The sequence below is a fragment of the Erinaceus europaeus genome, unplaced genomic scaffold (genome assembly GCF_950295315.1).
Source record: "Erinaceus europaeus unplaced genomic scaffold, mEriEur2.1 scaffold_493, whole genome shotgun sequence".
In the NCBI taxonomy this organism is placed as follows: Eukaryota; Metazoa; Chordata; class Mammalia; order Eulipotyphla; family Erinaceidae; genus Erinaceus; species Erinaceus europaeus.
The window spans coordinates 51,993-72,639 of NW_026648191.1; the positions used below are offsets into that span (position 1 = coordinate 51,993).

Genomic DNA, 20,647 nt, shown 5'->3' on the forward strand with positions numbered 1-20,647 from the left:
CTTTCTCTCCCCCTCTCTCCATTTCTCTCTGTCCTATTCAACAACAACGAAATCAATAACAACAATAATAACTACAACAATAAAACAAGGGCAACAAAAAAGGAAGTGAATATTTAAAAAACAAGGGCAACAAAAAGGAAAATAAGCAAATAAATATAAAATAAAATCAAAAAATAAAAGACTTCTAAGACTTGTGTCTCTAAGGTTTGTAAGAACTCTGCTGTCGATCTTTGGGAGGGGGGAGGGTGTGGATACAGGTGACGGCTCCCTCCAGGTGCTCAACTGTGGGGACAGTGGGGGCAGCATCTGGGGTGGTGTCGGGCGGGAGGCAGAGGCAGAGGCTGGCCCGGGCGACCCCCACACGCACCTCCCCCCGCCACAGGTACACCAAGCCTCTCACCTTCGCCGACTGCATCCGAGATGAGCTGCCGCTGGGCTGGGAAGAGGCCTACGACCCCCAGGTCGGAGACTACTTCATCGACCACAACACCCGTGAGTCCTGCCCCTCCGCCCCCCAGCCCGGGCCGATGCTTCCTGCCAGGCTCCCTTGCTTGCCGTGTGAGCAGCCCAGCGCCTCTGCTCTGGACACCCGGCTCCACAGCCTGCAGGGACAGCCGCCACTGCAGTGCCTCTGCCCTTCCAGAAGGTGCTGCGTGGCTGCTGCTTCCTTCCTGGCATCAACTTGGAGGCATTGATTGTTTCTGGTTTTAGTACTTATGCGTGTGACGGGACAGACAGAGATGGAGAGAGGTGGGGGAGGGAGACAGACAGAAAGACACCTGTAGCACTTGCTGCGCTGCCATGAAGCTTCCCCCCTGCAGACTGGGGACTTGAACCCACGTCCTTGCACATGGTAGCATGTGTGCTTAACTGGGCATGACACCACCCTGTTCTGCATTAAGCAGGTGTGTGAGGGGCCCGGCAGGTGTGTGAGGGACCTGGCAGGTGTGTGAGGGGCCCGGCAGGTGTGTGAGGGACCTGGCAGGTGTGTGAGGGGCCCGGCAGGTGTTTGAGGGACCTGGCAGGTGTGTCAAGGACCTGGCAGTTGTGTGAGGGGCCCAGTAGGTGTGTGAGGAGGCCCAGCAGGTTTGGGGGGGCAGCAGGTGTGTGAGGGACCCAGCAGGTGTGTGAGGGGCCCAGCAGGTGTGTGAGGGGCCCAGCAGGTGTGTGAGGGGCCCAGCAGGTGTGTGAGGGGCCCAGCAGGTGTGTGAGGGGCCCAGCAGGCGTGTGAGGGGCCCAGCAGGTGTGTGAGGGGTCCAGCAGGTGTGTGAGGGGTCCAGCAGGTGCATGAGGGGGCCAGAAGGTGTGGAAGGTGTGTGAGGGGCCTAGCAGGTGTGTGAGGAGGCCAGCAGGCATGTGAGGGGTCCAGCAGGTGTGTGAGGGGCCCAGCAGGTATGTGAGGAGGCCAGAAGTTGTGTGAGGGGCCAGCAGGTGTGTGAGGGGCCCAGCAGGTATGTGAGGTGTCCAGCAGGTGTGTGAGGAGCCCAGCAGGTGTGTGAGGAGGCCAGAAGGTGTGGAAGGTGTGTGAGGGGCCTAGCAGGTGTGTGAGGAGGCCAGCAGGCATGTGAGGGGTCCAGCAGGTATGTGAGGAGGCCAGAGGTGTGTGAGGGGCCAGCAGGTGTGTGAGGGGCCCAGCAGGTGTGTGAGGGGCCAGCAGGTGTGTGAGGGGCCCAGCAGGTGTGTGAGGAGGCCAGCAGGTGTGTGAGGGGCCCAGCAGGTGTGTGAGGGGCCAGCAGGTGTGTGAGGGGCCAGCAGGTGTGTGAGGGGCCCAGCAGGTGTGTGAGGGGCCAGCAGGTGTGTGAGGCGCCCTGCCTGTGTGGGGGGCTCAGCAGATGGGGGCAGGTGCACGGCTGACACCCGACTCTTGCAGAAACCACGCAGATCGAGGACCCGCGTGTGCAGTGGCGGCGGGCGCAGGAGCACATGTTGAAGGACTACCTGGTGCTGGCGCAGGAGGCCCTGAGCACCCAGAGGGAGACCTACCAGGTGAAGCAGCAGCGGCTGGAGCTGGCGCAGCAGGAGTGCCAGCAGCTGCGCATGGCGTGGCAGCACAGGCTGGGCTCCCAACTCAGCCGTGAGTACCCTCACCCCTGACCCTTCACCCCCTCACCCCTGACCCTTCACCCCTCACCCCCTCACCCCCACCCTGGCTGTCCCCTCTCAGCTATGGCTCCCCAGCCTGCGGTTCTTGCCCGTTGCCCGCCTCTCCCCTTTCCTTCCCATGTACTCAGCCCCAGAGGCTGATGGGAACGCTACAAAAGGCCCGGGTTAGGCCACAGCGTCCAGGAGAGGGAAGTGGCTTAGCCAGGTGCTGGCAGCCTGATGATGCCAGAAGTCAGTCCGTGTGGTAGCATGCAGCATCTGCATGTCTGAGGTCCTGGGTTCAATCCTCAGCATCGCCTGTGCCTGAGTGATATCCTGCTTCTTTCTCTCTCTCTCTCTCTCTCTCTCTCTCTCTCTCTCTCTCTCTCTCTCCCTCTCTCCCTCCCTCCCACCCTCCCTCCCTCTCTCCCTCTCTCCCTCTCTCCCTCCCCCTCTCTCTCTTCCTCCTCCTCCTCCTCTCTCACTTAAGTGTATGCACAGCCCTCTGGGCCAGAGAGAGAGTTCAGTGGGTACAGCATCTGTGAAAGACCCAGGTCTGAGCCCGGGCACCTCATGGACAATACTAAGGCATTGCAGGAAGCTTCTGTGTTGTGATGTCTCTGTCTCATGGACAATACTAAGGCATTGCAGGAAGCTTCTGTGTTGTGATGTCTCTGTCTCACTCTGTCTGAATGAATGAGCGGCCCAGATCCATGAGATCACACACATGTCAGGCCCCCTGGCTCCAGCCCAAAGTAAAAAACTCTTCCTTGCAGGCTAGTGCTTTGGGTTTAGGACAGAGGACAGAAAAGAGAGAGAGTCTGAGAAAGAGAGAGCTATTTCCTCGTCACAGGAGATGATTTTTTAAAATATTTATTTATTTATTCCTTTTTTGTTGCCCTTGTTGTTTTATTGTTGTTATAGTTATTGTTGTTGTTGTTGATGTCATTGTTGGATAGGACAGAGAGAAATGGAGAGAGATGGGGAAGACAGAGCGGGGGAGAGAAAGATAGACACCTGCAGACCTGCTTCACCGCCTGTGAAGCGACTCCCCTGCAGGTGGAGAGCGGGGGGGCTCGAACCGGGATCCTTACGCCGGTCCCTGTGCTTGGCGCCACATGTGCTTAACCCGCTGCGCTACTGACTGACTCCCTGAGCAGCCCTTTCTATGTCCTGCGGGGCCGTCTTCTTCCCATAAGAGCTCTGCCCATGTGGCCAGAGGCATCTCGGGCTGACATCCATCTCTCCTGCGTGAGGAGACACTCGAGCTTCTGTAACTCGTGACTTGGGCTGACACTCGCGCTCCAAAGAGGCATCGACCCCTCCCGAGATGTATTTCTCACCTATTTTCAGACTGCAGGACTTGAGAGAGAGGAAAACAACCAAACAGCAGCACCCCACTCCTGGAATGAGTTGTATTAGAGGCAGACAGGTTGATGTTTTTTAGGTTTTTTTTTCTTTTGAGAATGTTTATTTATTTATTGGATAGAGACAGCCAGAACTTGAGAGGAAGAGGGAAATGGGGGGACGGGGAGAGAGAGATCTGCAGCACTGCTTCAAATGGGTCTTCCCAACTAAAACTTCATAGCAGAGTACCCTGGCATAGAACAAGGAGACCCGCCTTCCATCCTGTGTTCGGCCTTCAGCCACCTGGGGGTGGGGGGTCCAGTCATCCAGTGGGTGACCAAGAAGGGGTTCTCCTGGAAGACGGGGTGTCTACAGAACACCCAGAAGCAGCAAGCTTATGTTTCCAGCTGACCCCAGCAGCAGGTTCTCTGGCCTCATGTCTCTGAATAATTCTCTCTGAAAACAACAAGGGCAACAAAAGGGGAAAAAATAGCCTCCAGGAGCAGTGGATTCGTGGTGCAGACACCGGGCCCCAGCAATAACCCTGGAGGCAAAATAAATAAATAAAAATTGAACGACAGTGAGACAGGGCATCTGCCAATTCAGTAACGGAAGTTGCCCCTCTCCGTCCGCCACACTCTGACCGTGTCTGGAGTCCTCGTAAAGCTTCAGGTCCTCCTGCTAAGAGGGTGTGCCTGCCCCCCTCCCCCCCTGCCCCCAGCCCCAGTCCAAGCCATCCGGAGCTGGGCGGGCGCTCCCCTGGCGTCTCCACAGGGTGCCCAGCCACCCTTCCCGTGACCTGCCTCTCGCATCACAGAGGGACGTAGACCCCACCTCAAAAGCATCGTGTCCTTGTCTCCTGTCCCTTCTCTCTACACCAGTAGAGAGAACTGTGACCTCACAGCATACCCAGCGACAGACGACGCAGAGAGAGTGTGGTGACCGTGTCGCCCCACGGGAAGGAGGGCTGTCTGTTCCTGTGCCAGGGGCACCCCTGCACATCAGCCCTTCGGCTCGGGCTCTGAGGGTCAGGCCTCAGGGCATCCGGGTCCTAAGCCCCTCAGCCTGCCCCCCACCCCCCATTTAGCTGTCTCCATGCTGATCTCCCTCTGTCTGGTTTCTCTGACTTTCAGTGCATCTCACTCCACTGTGTGCTCCTCTGCAAGCCTCAGCATCCTCCCTCGAGATCTAAACAGTTGCCACTTAGAAATGTGCTGGGGGGCCAGGCGGTAGCACAGCGGGTTAAGCGCTCGTGGCGCAAATCGCAAGTTCGCACCCCCAGCTCCCCACCTGCAGGGGAGTCGCTTCACAGGCGGTGAAGCAGGTCTGCAGGTGTCTGTCTTTCTCTCCCACTCTCTGTCTTCCCCTCCTCTCTCCATTTCTCTGTCCTATCCAACAACAACAACGACAGCAACAACAATAACAGCAACAACAGTGGGAAAAGATGGCCTCGGGGGCTGGGTGTCAGTGCACGCGGTTAAGTGCAGGTGTCGAGAAGCACAAGGACCGGTGTAAGGATCCGGGTTTGAGCCCCCGGCTCCCCAGGGAAGTCACTTCACAGGTGGTGAAGGGAAGTCACTTTACAGGTGGTGAAGCAGGTCTGCAGGTGTCTGTCTTTCTCTCCCCCTCTCTGTCTTCCCCTCCTCTCTCCATGTCTCTCTGTTCTATCCAACAATGATGGCATCAATAGCAACAACAATAATAACAATAAACAAAAAAGGAAAAAATAGCCTCCAGGAGCAGTGGATCTGTAGTGCAGGCACCGATCTACAGCAATAACTCTGAAGACAAAAAAGAAAAAAGAAAGAAAAGAAAGTTGCTGAGGTGACAGCTGTGGGGCTGGCAGGTGGGCATAAACACTGGAAAGCAAGTTGGCCCCCGGGGCTGCTGTTGGGGGTGGGGGGCTGGCCTTCCTTCTCGGGTGCACGTCCACACAGGGAGCAAAATAGCGCCTCAGCGGGCCTCTTCTGACCACAGTTACGTCTGAGTCGGATCACGGCCAGAGGCTGCGCGAGGGACAGGCAGGGCAGGTGAAGGCAGCATCCACCACTCAGACTCCTCCTGGGTGTTGGTGTGATGCTTTGGGGAGACGTCTCTCCGGTCCTCGGTTGTGATGGGTCTGCATACATGTGAATCGTGTGTTTTCCAAAGCTCAGTTATTCTTTCTTTATCCTTTTTTGGTAAACTTTTTGTTTGTTTGCTTGTTTGTTTTTGGTTTTTTACCTCTAACAAGAAGTTGTTAAGATGGCCAGGCGACGGCACCCCTGGTTGAGCGCACATGTTACCATGCTCAAGAGCCCAGGTTCAAGCCCCCAGTCCCCACCTGCAGGGAGGAAGCTTCTCACGTGGTGAAGCAGGGCTGCAGGCATCTCCCTATCTCTCTCTCCCTCTCTACAGCCCCCTTCTGTCTCAATTTCCCTCTGTCTTGATCCACAATGATAATATAATAATCATATTTTTCTTTTTTTTAATTATCTTTATTTATTGATTGGATAGAGACAGTAAGAAATCGAGAGGAAAGGGAGGACTAGAGAGGGTGAGAGACAGAGAGACACCTGCAGCACTGCTTCGCCACTTGTGAAGCTTTCCCCCTGCAGGTAGGGACTGGGGGCTCTAAACCAAGTCCTTGCACACTGTAACATGTGCGCTCCACCGGGTGCGCCACCATCTGGCCCCCAATAATCATATTTTTCCAAAGGAAAAGGAAAAGAAGTCGCCAGCATCTCCCCTCACCATTCACGTCAGCTGCTCCTCAGCACAACTGCTGTCAGCTGTGCCAGTTGGGCTGGGGGGTGGCTCAGCGGAAGAGCCTGATTCGCATGAGCGAAGCCCTGGGTTCAATCCCCAGCTCCCCTGGACACTGCTCAGCCCGTCCTCCACAGCCACCGTTCCCCAGTCGCCGTGCATCTCTGCAGTGTCTTCCCTTCTCCCTGCAGTGGCCTCTGGATCCTCGTCCAGCTCCAAGTACGACCCTGAGATCCTGAAGGCAGAAATCGCCACCGCCAGATCCCGGGTAGGTCTGCTCCCCCGGGCCTTACAGGTCCAGCAGAGCTGACCACAGGGCCCCCAGTGTGACAGCAATAACAGGCCGTGGTCCAGCGTCACCACGTTCCAGGCCGCTGCTGCTGGGGCCTCACGGCCTTCTCACAGCCGGGGCCACGCAGCTGCTGGTGACGTTTGGAGTTTGCAGATGAGCTGAGGCTCAAGGACCCCGGTGCACCCTGTCACTGCCCCGTCTCTGTGGTCCCTGCCGGCTGAGGGTGGGACACTCCCACCAGACTAAGCACAGCCCCCCAGAGACTCTGCAGCGGCGATGGTGTTTGCACTCAGGTTCACTCAGACTCCGGAGACGTTCCCCCAGCTCAACTGCCAGCCAGCACATGGCCAGGGCCCGGGGGCTGGGCCAGGCCATGGGGAGTAGGGGGCAGCCACCGAGTCCCAGCTCTGGCCTGTGGGGGCTCAGTGTTGACAGACTGGAGCATCCAGGGTAGCACTCCAGCCCTTGGTTCTTGGCAGCCAGCCCGGTCAGGCAGAGTCACCTGGTAGCCAGGGCTATTGCAGGCTGGGTCCAGAGTGGCCAGGGCAAGGGGTGGGGTCTGGGTCCCCCCCGGGGGGGAGCAGCGGCCCATGGACAGACGCCCCCTGACCCAGTACCTCTGCTTGCAGGTCAGCAAGCTGAAGCGAGAGATGATGCACTTGCAGCAGGAGTTGCGGTTCAAGGAGCAAGGCTTCCAGACACTCAAGAAGTGAGGGCAGCCCCTCCCCCAGCCCCCTCTTGCCCCTCGCCCACCCTGAGGCACCCCTGCTCCAGAAGCTGCGGGCCTGAACACTCAGTCTCCCGCCCATAGAGCGCTGAGCGCTCACTCCCCAGCTGTGTCTCGAGCAGCTGCTGAGTTCAGTTGTTCTCCCAGAGTCCTGCTCAGCTCTGCCTTCCGGTGGTGCTGGTAATTGAACATGGGTCCTCGGAGCCTCAGGCAGGAAAGCTTTTTGCAGAGCCACTGTGCCATCTCCCCAGCCCTCTGATTTATTTTCTTACAGATTTGTTTTGGTGGGGAAATGGTTGCTCACAAGTCTGCTGCGGGCACAGGGCTAGTGTCACATCTCCCCAAAGTGGGCACCAGCGCCCTCACCCACCACACCCGAGGAGTGCCAGCCCAGGCACACAGGGCTCCAGGCCCCGGGCTAAAGGCTGCTGGGTGCCACCCCCGCCCTCAGGAGCCTGGATCAGACACCCTCTTTATTCCCCAGCCTCCACAAACCTGTCTGGCCGCTCTGTCAGCCTACATGCTGAGAAGTCCTGTGGTTTAGGGAGCTGAGGCTAAGCCCACAGTCAAGCCTCCTCTCTTTGTCCACTGTGTGGCAGACCCAGATGAGACTCCTCCTCAAAGCCTCACCAACAGAAGCCCTGTCCCGAGGGAGGCCTCCTCTTGCCGGGATAGCTTCGGGGGCGGGAGAGAGGATCCAGGAACTCGTGGCAGCGTGGTAATACAATTCTTTATTCACACGGAAACGCCCCAGAGTCAGGTGTGAGCACAGCGGGTTAAGCCACGTGGCGCCAAACCGCAATGGCCACCTCCCACTCTGCACGCCAGCCCTTCTCCAGGTCAGGACACAGTAGAGAAAAGAAAGTGAAACCAGGAACAGAAGTGGGCTTTATGGGATAAAACCGGAAGTGGCAAGTCGGAAACGGAAATGGTTAGGAAAGGGGGTGGAGAGAGGCAAAAGGCATGCTGGGAAGGTGGAAGCGTCCCTAGCCACTGTTGTAATGGTTTTAACTGCTGGGAGTAATTAATACCCTGCAGGCAGGGTGGGTCTCAAGGTAGAAAGAAGATAGATTGCCAGTCCCTGTTCGGGGCGCCATTTGCCGGGCTAGCTTCACGGGCGGGAGACAGAAACGACCAGAGGCTCATGGCTGAGTGGTATGCAGTTCAGTCTTTATTCATGTGGAACACAGCGCAATCTAAGCTATCTCTAATCACAATCCTGTCCTTATATATACTCGCCAAGTAGGGTGGAAACAGGATGTGACGTAGAGAGGGTGGAGCAAAAAGTGACTGGTGCAAATCAGGGTGTGACTACGAGAGGGGGCGGAGCAAAAAGACATCATGAACCAGTGGGGATGAAACCAATGCCCTGCAGGCAGGGCGGTGCTTAGTAAACAGAATACAGTGTTAAGCAGGGGGGATTAAACCAATGAAACAGAAGGGGGTTTTAGAAGCAGAATAGAAGCAGACCAACAATAGATCAAAGATGGGATCTTTCAGAAAAAACAGTGACTGTGTAAATAGACCATAGTGTCAGCAATGGAGCAGAGCAGGGTGGGGCTGGCTTTAAGGCCCGACATCCTCTGGGTTGCCTGTGGGTGTGAGGAAGGCAGCAGTCTGGCCCCGGGTTCAAACCCCACTTCCCTGGCAACTTGGACAAGTGTCCTCACCAGGAATTTAGGCAGCTTGGTCTGAGCACAGGGAGTCAGGTGGCAGGCCTGAGACAGAAGGACATACCACCCCCCACTATCCCTGTCCCCTTAGAGAGGTGTCCCCACCATACAGAGATGGGCTACAGTGGGATTGGCATTGTCCCGAGGCCACCTGACCCGTCTGTGGGAGCTGCAGTAAGCATCCACGTCCTGTGTCTTTCTGCTTCAGCCTGGAAGGCCCCTCCCCTGCTCAAAAGACACCCTCCAACCCAGACACCCCCAGGTCCACAGCGAGTGAGCAGCCATGTCAGCCACTCAGCCTCCTCTCGCTGCAGAAGTGGGGGGACACCTCCATGTGTGAACTGATGGTGACAGAGAGAGAGACAAGTGCTCAACTCTGGTGTGAGGTGGAGCCGGGGACTGAACTTGTGCCCTGTGGCACACCCTGCACTCTGTCACATTGAGCCGTCTCCCCACTTTCAGGCACCTGTTTGAAAAGAGCAGAGTGTCAGGGCCTGGTGGTGGTGCACCTGGTTGAGCACACATGTTACAGTGCACAAGGACTCGGGTTCAAGGCCCCAGTCCCCACCTGCAGGGGAAAAGCTTTGCGATAGGTAATAAAGCTAATACCAGAAAATTTTAAAAATAAATAAAGATCCGAGTGTCCAGTAAGGATGGGAGGAAGTGGGACAGGATGGGTGGGTGGGGGCACTGGGAGTCCTGTAGCTCTGAGAGCCCACCAGCTGTCACCATCTTTCTGCCTGTCCTCAAGCCACCCCTCCCCACTCGGCCCGGTCTGGGGGATCAGATCTGTCAGGCAGCCCCTCTGCTCCATCCTCCATTGCTGATGCTGTGGTCTATTTACATAATCATTGTTTTGCCTGAGACCTGCCCTGCCTGCAGGGTATTAATTAATCCCACCGGTTAAAACCTTCACAACAGTTGCTAAGGGAGTTTCTACCATTAGCCCAATCTTTCCTTTTCTCCACCCCCTTTCCTAGCCATTTCCTTTTCCGACTTGCCACTTCTGGTTTCTAAGATATAAAATGGTTGTCTCTGACTAATAAAGAGGCACTGTGTTCCCGTTCTGCCACGAGTTCCTGGTTCCTCTCCCGCGTCGCTGAGTAAGCAGCAGCCCATGTTGGCTCTGGTCGAGTTCTCTCCAACCCAGAGAGCACGTGCCCGGGAAGAAACACCCTCACACTAGCCCGGCACAGATCCTCAGTATGTGAACCCCTGAACGTCCCCCAAAAAGACAGTAGCATTGTCTGTAAAACCTGAAGCAAAGGCCCCCACTACTGCCACCACACACGACTTTTCTTCCTCTTAGAATGGAGGGTCCCGGGGAGCTGGGCGGTGGCGCAGCGGGTTAAGCGCATGTGGTGTGAAGCACAAGGACCGGCATAAGCATCCCAGTCTGAGCCCCCAGCTCCCCACCTGCAGGGGAGTCGCTTCCCAGGCGGTGAAGCAGGTCTGCAGGTGTCTATCTTTCTCTCCCCCTCTCTGTCTTCACCTCCTCTCTCCATTTCTCTCTGTCCTATCCAACAATGACAATAATAAAATAGCAAATAATAATAATAAAAAAGAATGGAGGGTCCCTTCACCAAGCACGAGGGGGACCTTGTACCCACCCCACATGGAAGGGCTTCCCTCTCCAGCCATGTCCCCACAGGGACCTGCTAGTAGGTCTGAGAGGTGGGTAGAGGCGGCTGGGGAGCAGAGATGCAGACAGACTGCCTCAACCTCTCCCTGCTGGGGGGTCAAGGCCTTGCTCCTCCAGCTGGGTTGCGGAGCAGAGTCCAGGCCTGGATCTAGCAGGAGCCCCTAGCCCAGAGCCCCCCAGCCCCAGCCTGTCTCCCCTCTCACCATCCTCCCTCCTCTCCAGCAGCTACCATAGTCCACACACAATCCAAGAGTTGGTTCCGTGTTCCCTCACTGCAGGCTGGCCGGCTCTAGTCCCCACGCGAGTGAGGGTGTCTGTTGGTCTTTGCTCTCTGCCCGACTTCACTCAGCACTCTCACCTCCCACTGCAGCCGTTTCTCCTCAGTCAGTGTGGCTTTGTCAGTGGCCGGGTAGTTGTCCGTCCTGTCTCACAGATGGTTTGATTTTTTTTCCACGAGGGTTATCGCTGGGGCTTGGTACCTGCAGGACTCCATCAATATTTTCCTCACAGCCATTTGTTTAGGCCCGGAAATACAGGAGAGAAGGGGAGGGCGGTAGCGCACCCAGTTAAGTGCATGTAGCACAAAGCGCAAGGACCTGAGCAAGGATCCGGGTTCAAACCCCCGGCTCCCCATCTGCAAGGGGAAAGCCTCAAAAGTGGCGAAGCAACTCTACAAGGTGTCTGTCTCTCTCCCTCTCTATCTCCCCCTCTTCTCTCAATCTCTCTCTGTCCTAGCCAATAAAATGGAGGACGAAAAATGAAAAAAAAAAATGGCTCCCAGGAGCAGTGGATTTGTAGTGCCAGCCCAAACCCCAGCAATAAACCTGGAGGCAGAGAGAGAGAGAGAGAGAGAGAGCTACAGGATGTTCCACCACTTGTGAAGCTTCTCCCTAGCAGGTGTGGGCAGGGGCTTGAACCCCTTCCCCCCACCCTGCCACCTGGGGTTATCTCTGGGACTCAGAGTCTGCACACCAGTGGCCTCTCTAGACTTTCTCTCTCCCTCTCTGTCTTTCTTTTTCCCTTTTGTTGCCCTTGTTGCTTTTTACTGTTGTTGTGATTATTATTATTCTTGTTATTAATGACATTGCTGTTGGATAGGACAGAGAGACATGGAGAGAGGAGGGGAAGACAGAGAGGGGGAGAGAAAGACAGACACCTGCAGACCTGCTTCACCGCCTGTGAAGCGACTCCCCTGCAGGTGGGGAGCCGGGGGCTCGAACCGGGATCCTTACGCCGGTCCCTGCGCTTCGTGCCATGTGCGCTTAACCCACAGCACAACCGCCCGACTCCCTCTTTCTTTCTTTCTATCGTGGAATGTGAAAGAGAGGGAGAGGGAGAAGGAAAGGCACAGCATTGCTCCACCACTCCTGAAGCTTCCCCCGCTGCAGGCAGGGACCAGGGGCTTGAACCCTGGTTTGCACATCATAGCATGTGCACGCCAACTGCCCTGCCCCCACAGCTTGTTCATCCAGCCTTCTGCCGATGGGCACGGAGCTCGGCTCCTTAGCGGGGCTCCTGTGAGTCGTGCCGCTGTGAGTGAGGGTGCAGTGCCCTTGAGAAGGAGTGCTCCGTGTCCTCAGGGCTGCAGAATCGGGACGTCTTTCCATCTGTGTCTGCTAAGGGCTCTCCAGGCCTCTGCCTCCCCACCGGCAGTGTCGGTCATCTTTGTCTCTGTGCCCTCACCAATGCTTGCTGTCTCCAGCCTGGCCTGTTGTTGTCCTGTTCGCAGAGTCGTGACTGGGGGCCGGGCAGTGGCCCACCCGGTCAAGAGCAATATTACCAAGCGCAAGGACCTGGGTTCGAGCCCTCACTCCCCACCTGCAGGGGGTCCACTTCACAAGCAATGAAGCAGGGCTGCGGGCGTCTTTCTCTCCTCCTCTATTTCCCTGTCCTCTCTCAATCTCTCTCTGCCCTATCTAGTTTTAAAAAAAAATTGGAAAAAAATGGCCACCAGGAGCATTGGATCTGTAGTGCTGGCAAAACTGAGCCCCAGTGATAACCCTGGAGGCAAAAAAAGGGACACAGGTGCAAGTTCTCATCTTTCTGGTGGTGAGTGTCTGCACACCGCTTTTCTAATCTTTGATTCTGGGTCACTCACTGGTGTGAAGGGTCAACTGTTGATTATAAGTGTAAAGAACATACTCTGTCATGCCCGGCACTGTGTCTGCAAAGAATACCTAGCCCAGCCCAGAGGTAATCACAGAAGCCTTCCTGTAAGAGCTGGCACTATCAGAACCCTGGTTCTGTGTGTAGTGCCACACATTTTAAAAATATATATATTTATTTATTCCTTTTGGTTGTCCTTGCTGATTTTTGTTGTAGTTCTTATTGTTGTTGTTATTGATATCGTTGTTGTTGGATAGGACAGGGAGAAATGGAGAGAGGAGGGGAAGACAGAGAGGAGGAGAGAAAGACAGATACCTGCAGACCTGCTTCAATGCCTGTGAAGCGACTCCCCTGCAGGTGGGGAGCCCGGGGGCTCAAACCGGGATCCTTATGTCGATCCTTGTGCTTTGTGCCACGTGCGTGCGCAGTGCCACACACTTTGGGACACTTGTGGTCAAACGAGACAGTTCAGAGAGGAGATAGACTTGGGGGCAGGGGCACTGGGCCTGTGCTTTGTCCCAGGAACCCCCACCTGCCTGACCCTCCACACTGTCTCCTAGAATCGATAAGAAAATGTCTGATGCCCAGGGCAGCTTCAAGCTGGACGAGGCGCAGGCAGTGCTGAGGGAGACAAACGCCATCAAAAAGGCCATCAGCTGCGGAGAGAAAGAGAAGCAGGACCTTATCAAGGTAGAGCGAGGGGGCACAGGCGGGGGCGCCAGTGGCTGATGGGGGGTGGGGGTCACAGCAGCGTGGGGCCGGGAGCCCGGGGGTCGTCTGAGCCCTGTGTTCTCATCATCAACACCACCCTCTCCCCTTGTTAGTTCCCCGGGGTCCACTTGCAGGAAGGACAAAAGACAAGTGGGCAGGTGGATGGGGGTTTGCCCAGCTCGGCCTGGGAATGACAGCGCAGACACCGCTTCTGGGGTGACAAGCATCTGGGGGCTCTCGGCCTCATCCCCCCCCCATGTGGCCTTGTCTGCATGGTGACGGGTGCTCTGTGGGGGGAAGAGCAGGCTGAGCAGCTTGTGTGTAACCCCCCTGCCCCCCACAGAGCCTGGCAGTGCTGAAAGACAGCTTCTGTGGCCGCCCAGGCTCCCACTCGGGCCCGTGGTCCAGCAGCAGCTCCTTGGAGAGCGTGAGCTGCCCGCTGTCCAAGCGGGGTCTGGATGTCGGCTCCCAGACGGACATCTCTGGAGGCGTGAGTTTTGGGGCGCACCCACTGAGCTCCCAGCCCCACCCTTGCACACCTGAGCAGGAGGGGGTCCATCCACGGTCCCCTGAGAGTGCTGGTGTGAGTCTGCCCCCCCACCTTGTGTGTCTCCGTGCCCACCCAGCGTGGCTATGGGAGCCATGTCCACTCGTGGGCGAGGGCAGACCACACCAGTGCTGAGCCCGGACACCTAGCACAGCTAGCCACCATGGCTCACCCCATGGGGCCAGCAGCCATCCATCTGCTGTGTGCCTGCTTCTAAATTCTAGAACCTTCTCCCAGCTTGCCCAGTGCTTCCTTCATCCCTGCCTGCTATGGTGGGCGCGAGGCTCTGGGGACCAGGACTGGGGGGCTGGAGGGGCTGGAGCCAGGGCTGGGGGGGCTGGAGGCTGAGGCCAGGGATGAGGGGCCTGGGGCCAGGGCTGGAGGGATGGGGGATGGGAGCTAGGCCTGGGGCCAGGGCTGGGGGGCTGGGGCCAGGGGTGGGGGGCTGGGGCCAGGGCTGGGGGGCTGGGGCCAGGGCTGGGGGTAGGGGCACGGCTGGGGGGCTGGGGGCAGGGCTGGGGGGCTGGGGGGCTGGGGTAGGGCTGGGGGGCTGGGGCCAGGGCTGGGGGTTGGGGCAGGGCTGGGGCCAGGGCTGGGGGGCTGGGGCCGGGCTGGGGGGCTGGGGCAGGGTTGTGGGGCTGGGGCCAGGGCTGGGGCTGTGGGGCTGGGGCGGGGCTGTGGGGCTGGGGCCAGGGCTGGTGGTTGGGGCAGGGTTGGGGCAGGCCTAGGGGGCTGTGCGCCTCCTTGGGTTTGGTGCTGACCCCTCCACAGCACCCCCCCCAGAGTATCTTCTCTGTTCCCCTGCTGACCAGTGGCCACTTCCTTGTGAGGCATGAACAGCCCCCCAGCCACCTACCCTACGGGGCCCTGCCCGCATGGGGGCTCTCTTGGCCTCATCCCCCCCACACACACAGGTGGCCTTGTCTGCATGGTGGTGGGAGGGGCGGGGGGAGTGTGTCCTGGGCAGCACGACAGTGCTTCTGCCAGACCGGCTTCCCCCGCCGCCTCTGCTCTCCCGGGATCTCCGGAGCCTGATCCCCGGCATTGCTGTCCCCCAGTTGAGTGGCAGCGGCAGCAACCAGCTGGCAGAGAAGGTCCGACTGCGCCTTAGATATGAAGAAGCCAAGAGGAGGTACTTACTGGAAGGGGCGGGGCATAGAGGATGGGCGGGGTCTGGCCGGTGGGCGGGGCCTGGAGGGTGGGTGGAGCCTGGAGGGTGGGCGGGGTCTGGCCAGGTGGGCGGGGCTGGGGTCCCCTGACCAAGTCTTGGGGGTTGAACTAGGGTAAGAGGCCAGGGCTGGGAGCTGAGATTCAGAGGCCAGGAGGCAGGGTTAGGGTTAGGGTCCCAGACGAGGGTGGGCGGGGGCCAGGGCCCAGCATCAGGCTACCGTCCTGAGGCCAGGGCTGGGGCCTGCACAGTTCTGAAAGCCATCTGGAGTGCAGAGGTTGTGCTTCGCGCTGGCTCCTGTACCCCTGATCCTTTTTTTAATTCTACTTACTATTACAAGACTGTAAGATTACAAAGTGTAGTTTCTGCCCCACACCCACCGGCAAGGTCCTGTGCCTGCATCCCCAGCCCTGCCCACAGCCGCCGTAGTTCTCAAAGTCTCAGAGACGGTTTGCAGTTAGGTTTTGCTTTGCTCTGTTTGTTCTAGATTTTGGTAGTTCCTAGTTTTTTTGTTTGTTTGTTTTTATATAATTTATTTCTTTATTGGGGAATTAATGTTTTACATTCAACAGTAAATACAATAGTTAGTACATGCATAACATTCCCCAGTTTCCCATTTAACAGTGCAACCCCACTATGTCATTTATCATCCTTCACGGACCTGTATTCTCCCCACCCACCCACCCCAGAGTCTTTTACTTGGGTGCAATACTCCAATTCCATTTCAGGTTCGACTTGTGTTTTCCTTTCTAATCTTGTTTTTCAACTTCGGCCTGAGAGTGAGATCATCCCATATTCATCCTTCTGTTTCTGACTTATTTCACTCAACATGATTTTTTCAAGGGCTATCCAAGATGGGCTGAAAACGGTGAAGTCACCATTTTTTACAGCTGAGTAGTATTCCATTGTGTATATATACCAGAGCTTGCTCAGCCACTCAGCTGTTGTTGGACACCTGGGTTGCTTCCAGGTTTTGGCTATTACAGATGGTGCTGCCAAGAACATATGTGCACACAGATCTTTTTGGATGGATGTGTTGGGTTCCTTAGGATATATCCCCAGAAGAGGAATTGCAGGGTCATAGGGTGGGTCCATTTCTAGCCTTGTGAGAGTTCTCCAGACTGTTCTCCACAGGGGTTGGACCCATTGACATTCCCACCAGCAGTGTAGGAGGGTTCCTTTGACCCCACACCCTCTCCAGCATTTGCTGCTGTTACCTTTTCTGATGTATGACATTCTCACAGGAGTGAAGTGATACCTCATTGTTGTCTTGATTTGCATTTCTCTGACAATCAGAGACTTGGAGCATTTTTTCATGTGTTTCTCAACATTTTGGATCTCTTCCGTGGTGAATATTCTGTCCAAGTCCTCCCCCCATTTTTGGATGGGGTTATTTGTTGTCTTGTTGAGTCTGGCATGCTCTTTATATATGTTGGTTATTAAACTCTTTTTTTTAATTTTTTTTAATATTTTATTTTATTTATTTATTCCCTTTTGTTGCCCTTGTTGTTTTATTGTTGTAGTTATTATTGTTGTTGTCGTCATTGTTGGATAGGACAGAGAGAAACGGAGAGAGGAGGGGAAGACAGAGAGGAGGAGAGAAAGACACCTGCAGACCTGCTTCACCGCCTGTGAAGCGACTCCCCTGCAGGTGGGGAGCCGGGGTTTGAACCGGGATCCTTATGCAGGTCCTTGTGCTTTGTGCCACCTGCGCTTAACCCGCTGCGCTACAGCCCGACTCCCGGTTATTAAACTCTTATCTGATGTATGGCATGTAAAGATCTTCTCCCATTCTGTGAGGGGTCTCTTGGTTTGGGTAGTGGTTTCTTTTGCTGTGAAGAAGCTTTTTAATTTGATGTAGTCCCATAGGTTTATACTTGCCTTAGACTTCTTTGTAATTGGATTCGTTTCATTGAAAATGTCTTTAAAATTTATGCGGAAAAGAGTTCTGCCAATATTTTCCTCTAAGTATTTGATAGTTTGTGGTCTAACATCCAAGTCCTTGATCCACTTGGAATTTACTTTTGTATTTGGTGAAATACAGTGATTCAGTTTCATTCTTCTGCATGTTTCAACCCATTGTTTCCAACACCATTTGTTGAAGAGACTCTGCTTTCCCCATGTAATAGTCTGGGCCCCTTTGTCAAAGATTAGATGTCCATACGTGTGGGGCCTCATTTCTGGGCTCTCAATTCTATTCCACTGGTCATTGTGTCTGTTCATGTTCCAGTACCAAGCAGTTTTGATGACAATGGCCCTATAATACAGTTTGAGATCTGGGAGTGTGATGCCTCCAGTTCTGTTCTTTCTTCTCAAGATTGTTTTGGCAATTCTAGGTCTTTCCTGGTTCCAGATAAACATTTGTAGCATTTTTTTCTATTCTCCTAAAAAATGTGCTTGGGATCTTGATGGGGATAGCATTCAATTTGTAGATGGCTCTGGGTAATATATTCATTTTGATTATGTTAATTCTTCCAACCCATGAACATGGAATATCTCTCCACTTCTTTGTGTCTTCCTCAATTTCTTTGAGTAGTGACTCATAATTTTCAGTATACAGGTCTTTCACTTCTTTGGCTAGGTTTACTCCTAGATATTTTATTGTTTTTGTTGTTATATTAAAAGGAACTGATTTCTGGATTTCAATTTCTTCTAACTTAGTGTTTGTATAGAGGAATGTCACTGACTTTTGAATGTTAATTTTATAGCCTGACACCTTACTGTACTGCCTGATGATTTCCAAAAGCTTCTTGCTGGATTCCTTAGGTTTTTCCATGTATACTATCATGTCATCTGCAAATAAGGAGAGTTTGACTTCTTCTCTTCCAATCTGTATGCCTTTAATTCCTTGCTCCTGCCTGATTGCTATGGCAAGAACTTCCAACACTATGTTGAATAGTAATGGTGATAGTGGGCAGCCCTGTCTAGTACCTGATCTGAGTGGAAATGCTTCCAGTTTTTCCCCATTGAATATGATGTTGGCTGTAGGTTTGCTATATATAGACGCCACTATCTTCAGGAAGTTTCCATCTATTCCCATTTTTTGTAGTGTTTTGATCATAAAGGGATGTTGTATTTTGTCAAAGGCTTTCTCTGCATCTATTGATATGACCATGTGGTTTTTGGTCTTGCTTTTGTTGATGTGGTGGATCACATTGATTGATTTACGTATATTAAACCAACCTTGCATGCCTGGGATAAACCCCACTTGGTCATGATGAACAACCTTTTTGATACACTGCTGTATCCGGTTGGCTAGAATTTTGTTCAATATTTTTGCATCTATGTTCATCAGAGATATTGGTCTGTAGTTTTCTTTTTTGGTGTGTCCCTGTCTGCTTTTGGTATCAGGGTGATGTTGGCTTCATAGAAGCTGACAGGGAGTATTCCAGTGTCTTCAATCTTCTGGAAGACTTTTAAAAGTAGAGGTATTAGTTCTTCTTTGAAGGTTTTGTAGAATTCATTTGTGAAACCATCTGGTCCAGGACTTCTATTTTGGGGAAGATTTTTGATAACTGTTTCAATTTCATTAGCTGTGATGGGCCTGTTCATGTTATCCACTTCCTCTTTACTTAGTTTTGGAAGTTGGTAGGTATCTAGGAAATCATCCATTTCTTCCAGGTTCTCTAGCTTGATGGAATATAGTTGTTCATAGAAGCCTCACATGATATGTTGAATTTCTGCGGTGTCTGTTGTGATATCTCCTCTTTCATTTACTATCAGATTTATTTGAGTCTTCTCTCTTTTTTGTTTTGTGAGTCTGGCTAAAGGTTTGTCGATTTTGTTTACTCTTTCGAAGAACCAACATTTACTTTCATTGATCTTTTGTATGGTTTTCCTATTCTCAATGTTATTTATTTCTGCCCTAACTTTAGTGATGTCTGTCCTTCTGGTTGCTTTAGGATTCCTTTGTTGTTGTTCTTCTAGGTCTTTAAGATGTGCAATCAGGCTGTTTATTTGTGCCTTTTCTTGTTTCCTAATGTGTGCTTGTATAGCTATGAACTTCCCTCTTAGGACTGCTTTAGCTGTGTCCCAAATATTTTGATAGCTTGTGTCTTCATTTTCATTGAACTCTCGAAACATTTTGATTTCTTCCTTGATTTCCTCTTTGACCCAGAAGTTGTTAAGAAGTGTATTGTTGAGCTTCCACATTTTGGCACTGTTACTAATCTTTTGTTGATTGTTAAGTGTTAGTTTAATTCCACTGTGGTCTGAGAAGATGCTTGGGATGATTTCAGTGCTCTTGAATTGGCTGATGCTGTCTTTGTGGCCTAACATATGGTCTGTCCTTGAGAATGACCCATGTGGATTTGAGTAAAATGTGTATTCCAGTTTCTTGGGATGAATGACTCTGAAAATGTCCAATAGTTCTAGTCTATCTATCTCTTCATTTAGCTCCCTTATGTCTTTACTGATTTTCTTCCTGGATGATCTGTCAAGTTGAGAGTGGGGTGTTGAAGTCCCCTACTATGATTGTGTTACTGTTAATATATTGCTGTAGCTCTTTCAGTAGAAGTTTGATGTATTTAGATGGCTTCTCATTGGGTGCATAGATGTTAATAATTGTTAAGTCCTTTTGATTGGCTGATCCTCTGAGCATTAAGTAGTGTACATTCCTATCTTTTTTTAATTTTATCTATTTTAAAGTCTATCATGTCAGATATGAGAATAGCTGTTCCTGCCCCTTTTTGTGGGCCATTGGCTTGTATGATAGTTTTCCATCCTTTCACTTTAAGTCTGTGTTTGTCTTGTTGCGTTAGGTGAGTTTCTTGTAGACAACATATTGTTGGGTTGTGTTTTCTGATCCATCTTCCTACTCTGTGTCTTTTAATAGGTGAATTCAGGCCATTGACATTTATTGATATCAAAGATTGAAGATATTTTAATGCCATTCTTGTAAAGTTTTAGAGTGTTTTGATATATGTCCTATTTGTGGTGGTCTGGTTGTTTATAGGAGACCTTTCAGAACTTCTTTCAGGGCAGGCTTGGTGATGGTTGCTTCCTTCAACTGTTGCTTGTCTTGAGAAGGTTTTGATGCTTCCATCTAGTCTGAATGACAGTCTAGCAGGATATAGTATTCTTGGCTGAAAGCCTTTCTCATTGAACACTCGATAGATATCTTGCCATTCTCTTCTGGCCTGTAGTGTTTGTATGGAGAAGTCTGCTGCTAATCTTATGGGTTTTCCTTTGTAGGTGACTCTTTGTTTTTCTCTTGCAGCCTTGAGGATCCTTTCTTTATCCTTATTCCTTTCCATTCTAAGTATGACATGTCTTGGTGTCTTTAGGTTTGGGTTAATTCTGTTTGGGACCCTCTGGGCTTCTTGAATCTTTATGTCTTTGGTGTTGTCTAGACTAGAGAAATTTTCAGCTATTATGGCCTGGAGAATGCTTTCTTCCTCTCCTTCTCTTTCTTCCTCTGGTAAACCAATAATGCATATATTGTTTCTTTTGAAGTCATCCCATAGGACTCTGTTGTTGTTTTCAGCATCTCTTAATCTCTTTTTGAGATCTCTTACTTCTTTTTTAGTTGTCTCTAATTCATCCTCAATCTTGCTAATTCTGTTTTCAGCCTCATAGATTCTATTCTCTCTGCCCTCTACTGCTTTC

General features: G+C 52.9%; 1 protein-coding gene across 2 annotated transcripts in view; it reads left to right on the forward strand.

Annotated features, from left to right (window-relative positions):
* The window catches only part of LOC103111582 (protein KIBRA), a 61,382-nt gene that overhangs the window by 25,157 nt on the left and 15,578 nt on the right, over positions 1 to 20,647 (forward strand). The window contains exons 2-8 of one of the 2 annotated variants that reach the window (XM_060184820.1): positions 383 to 492; positions 1,871 to 2,074; positions 6,366 to 6,442; positions 7,096 to 7,175; positions 13,175 to 13,304; positions 13,669 to 13,816; positions 14,884 to 15,004. In XM_060184820.1, coding sequence (XP_060040803.1) covers positions 383 to 492; positions 1,871 to 2,074; positions 6,366 to 6,442; positions 7,096 to 7,175; positions 13,175 to 13,304; positions 13,669 to 13,816; positions 14,884 to 15,004 — 870 coding nt within the window. The remainder of the gene's footprint in view (positions 1 to 382; positions 493 to 1,870; positions 2,075 to 6,365; positions 6,443 to 7,095; positions 7,176 to 13,174; positions 13,305 to 13,668; positions 13,817 to 14,883; positions 15,005 to 20,647) is intronic. The other variant, XM_060184821.1, reaches the window with a different exon arrangement.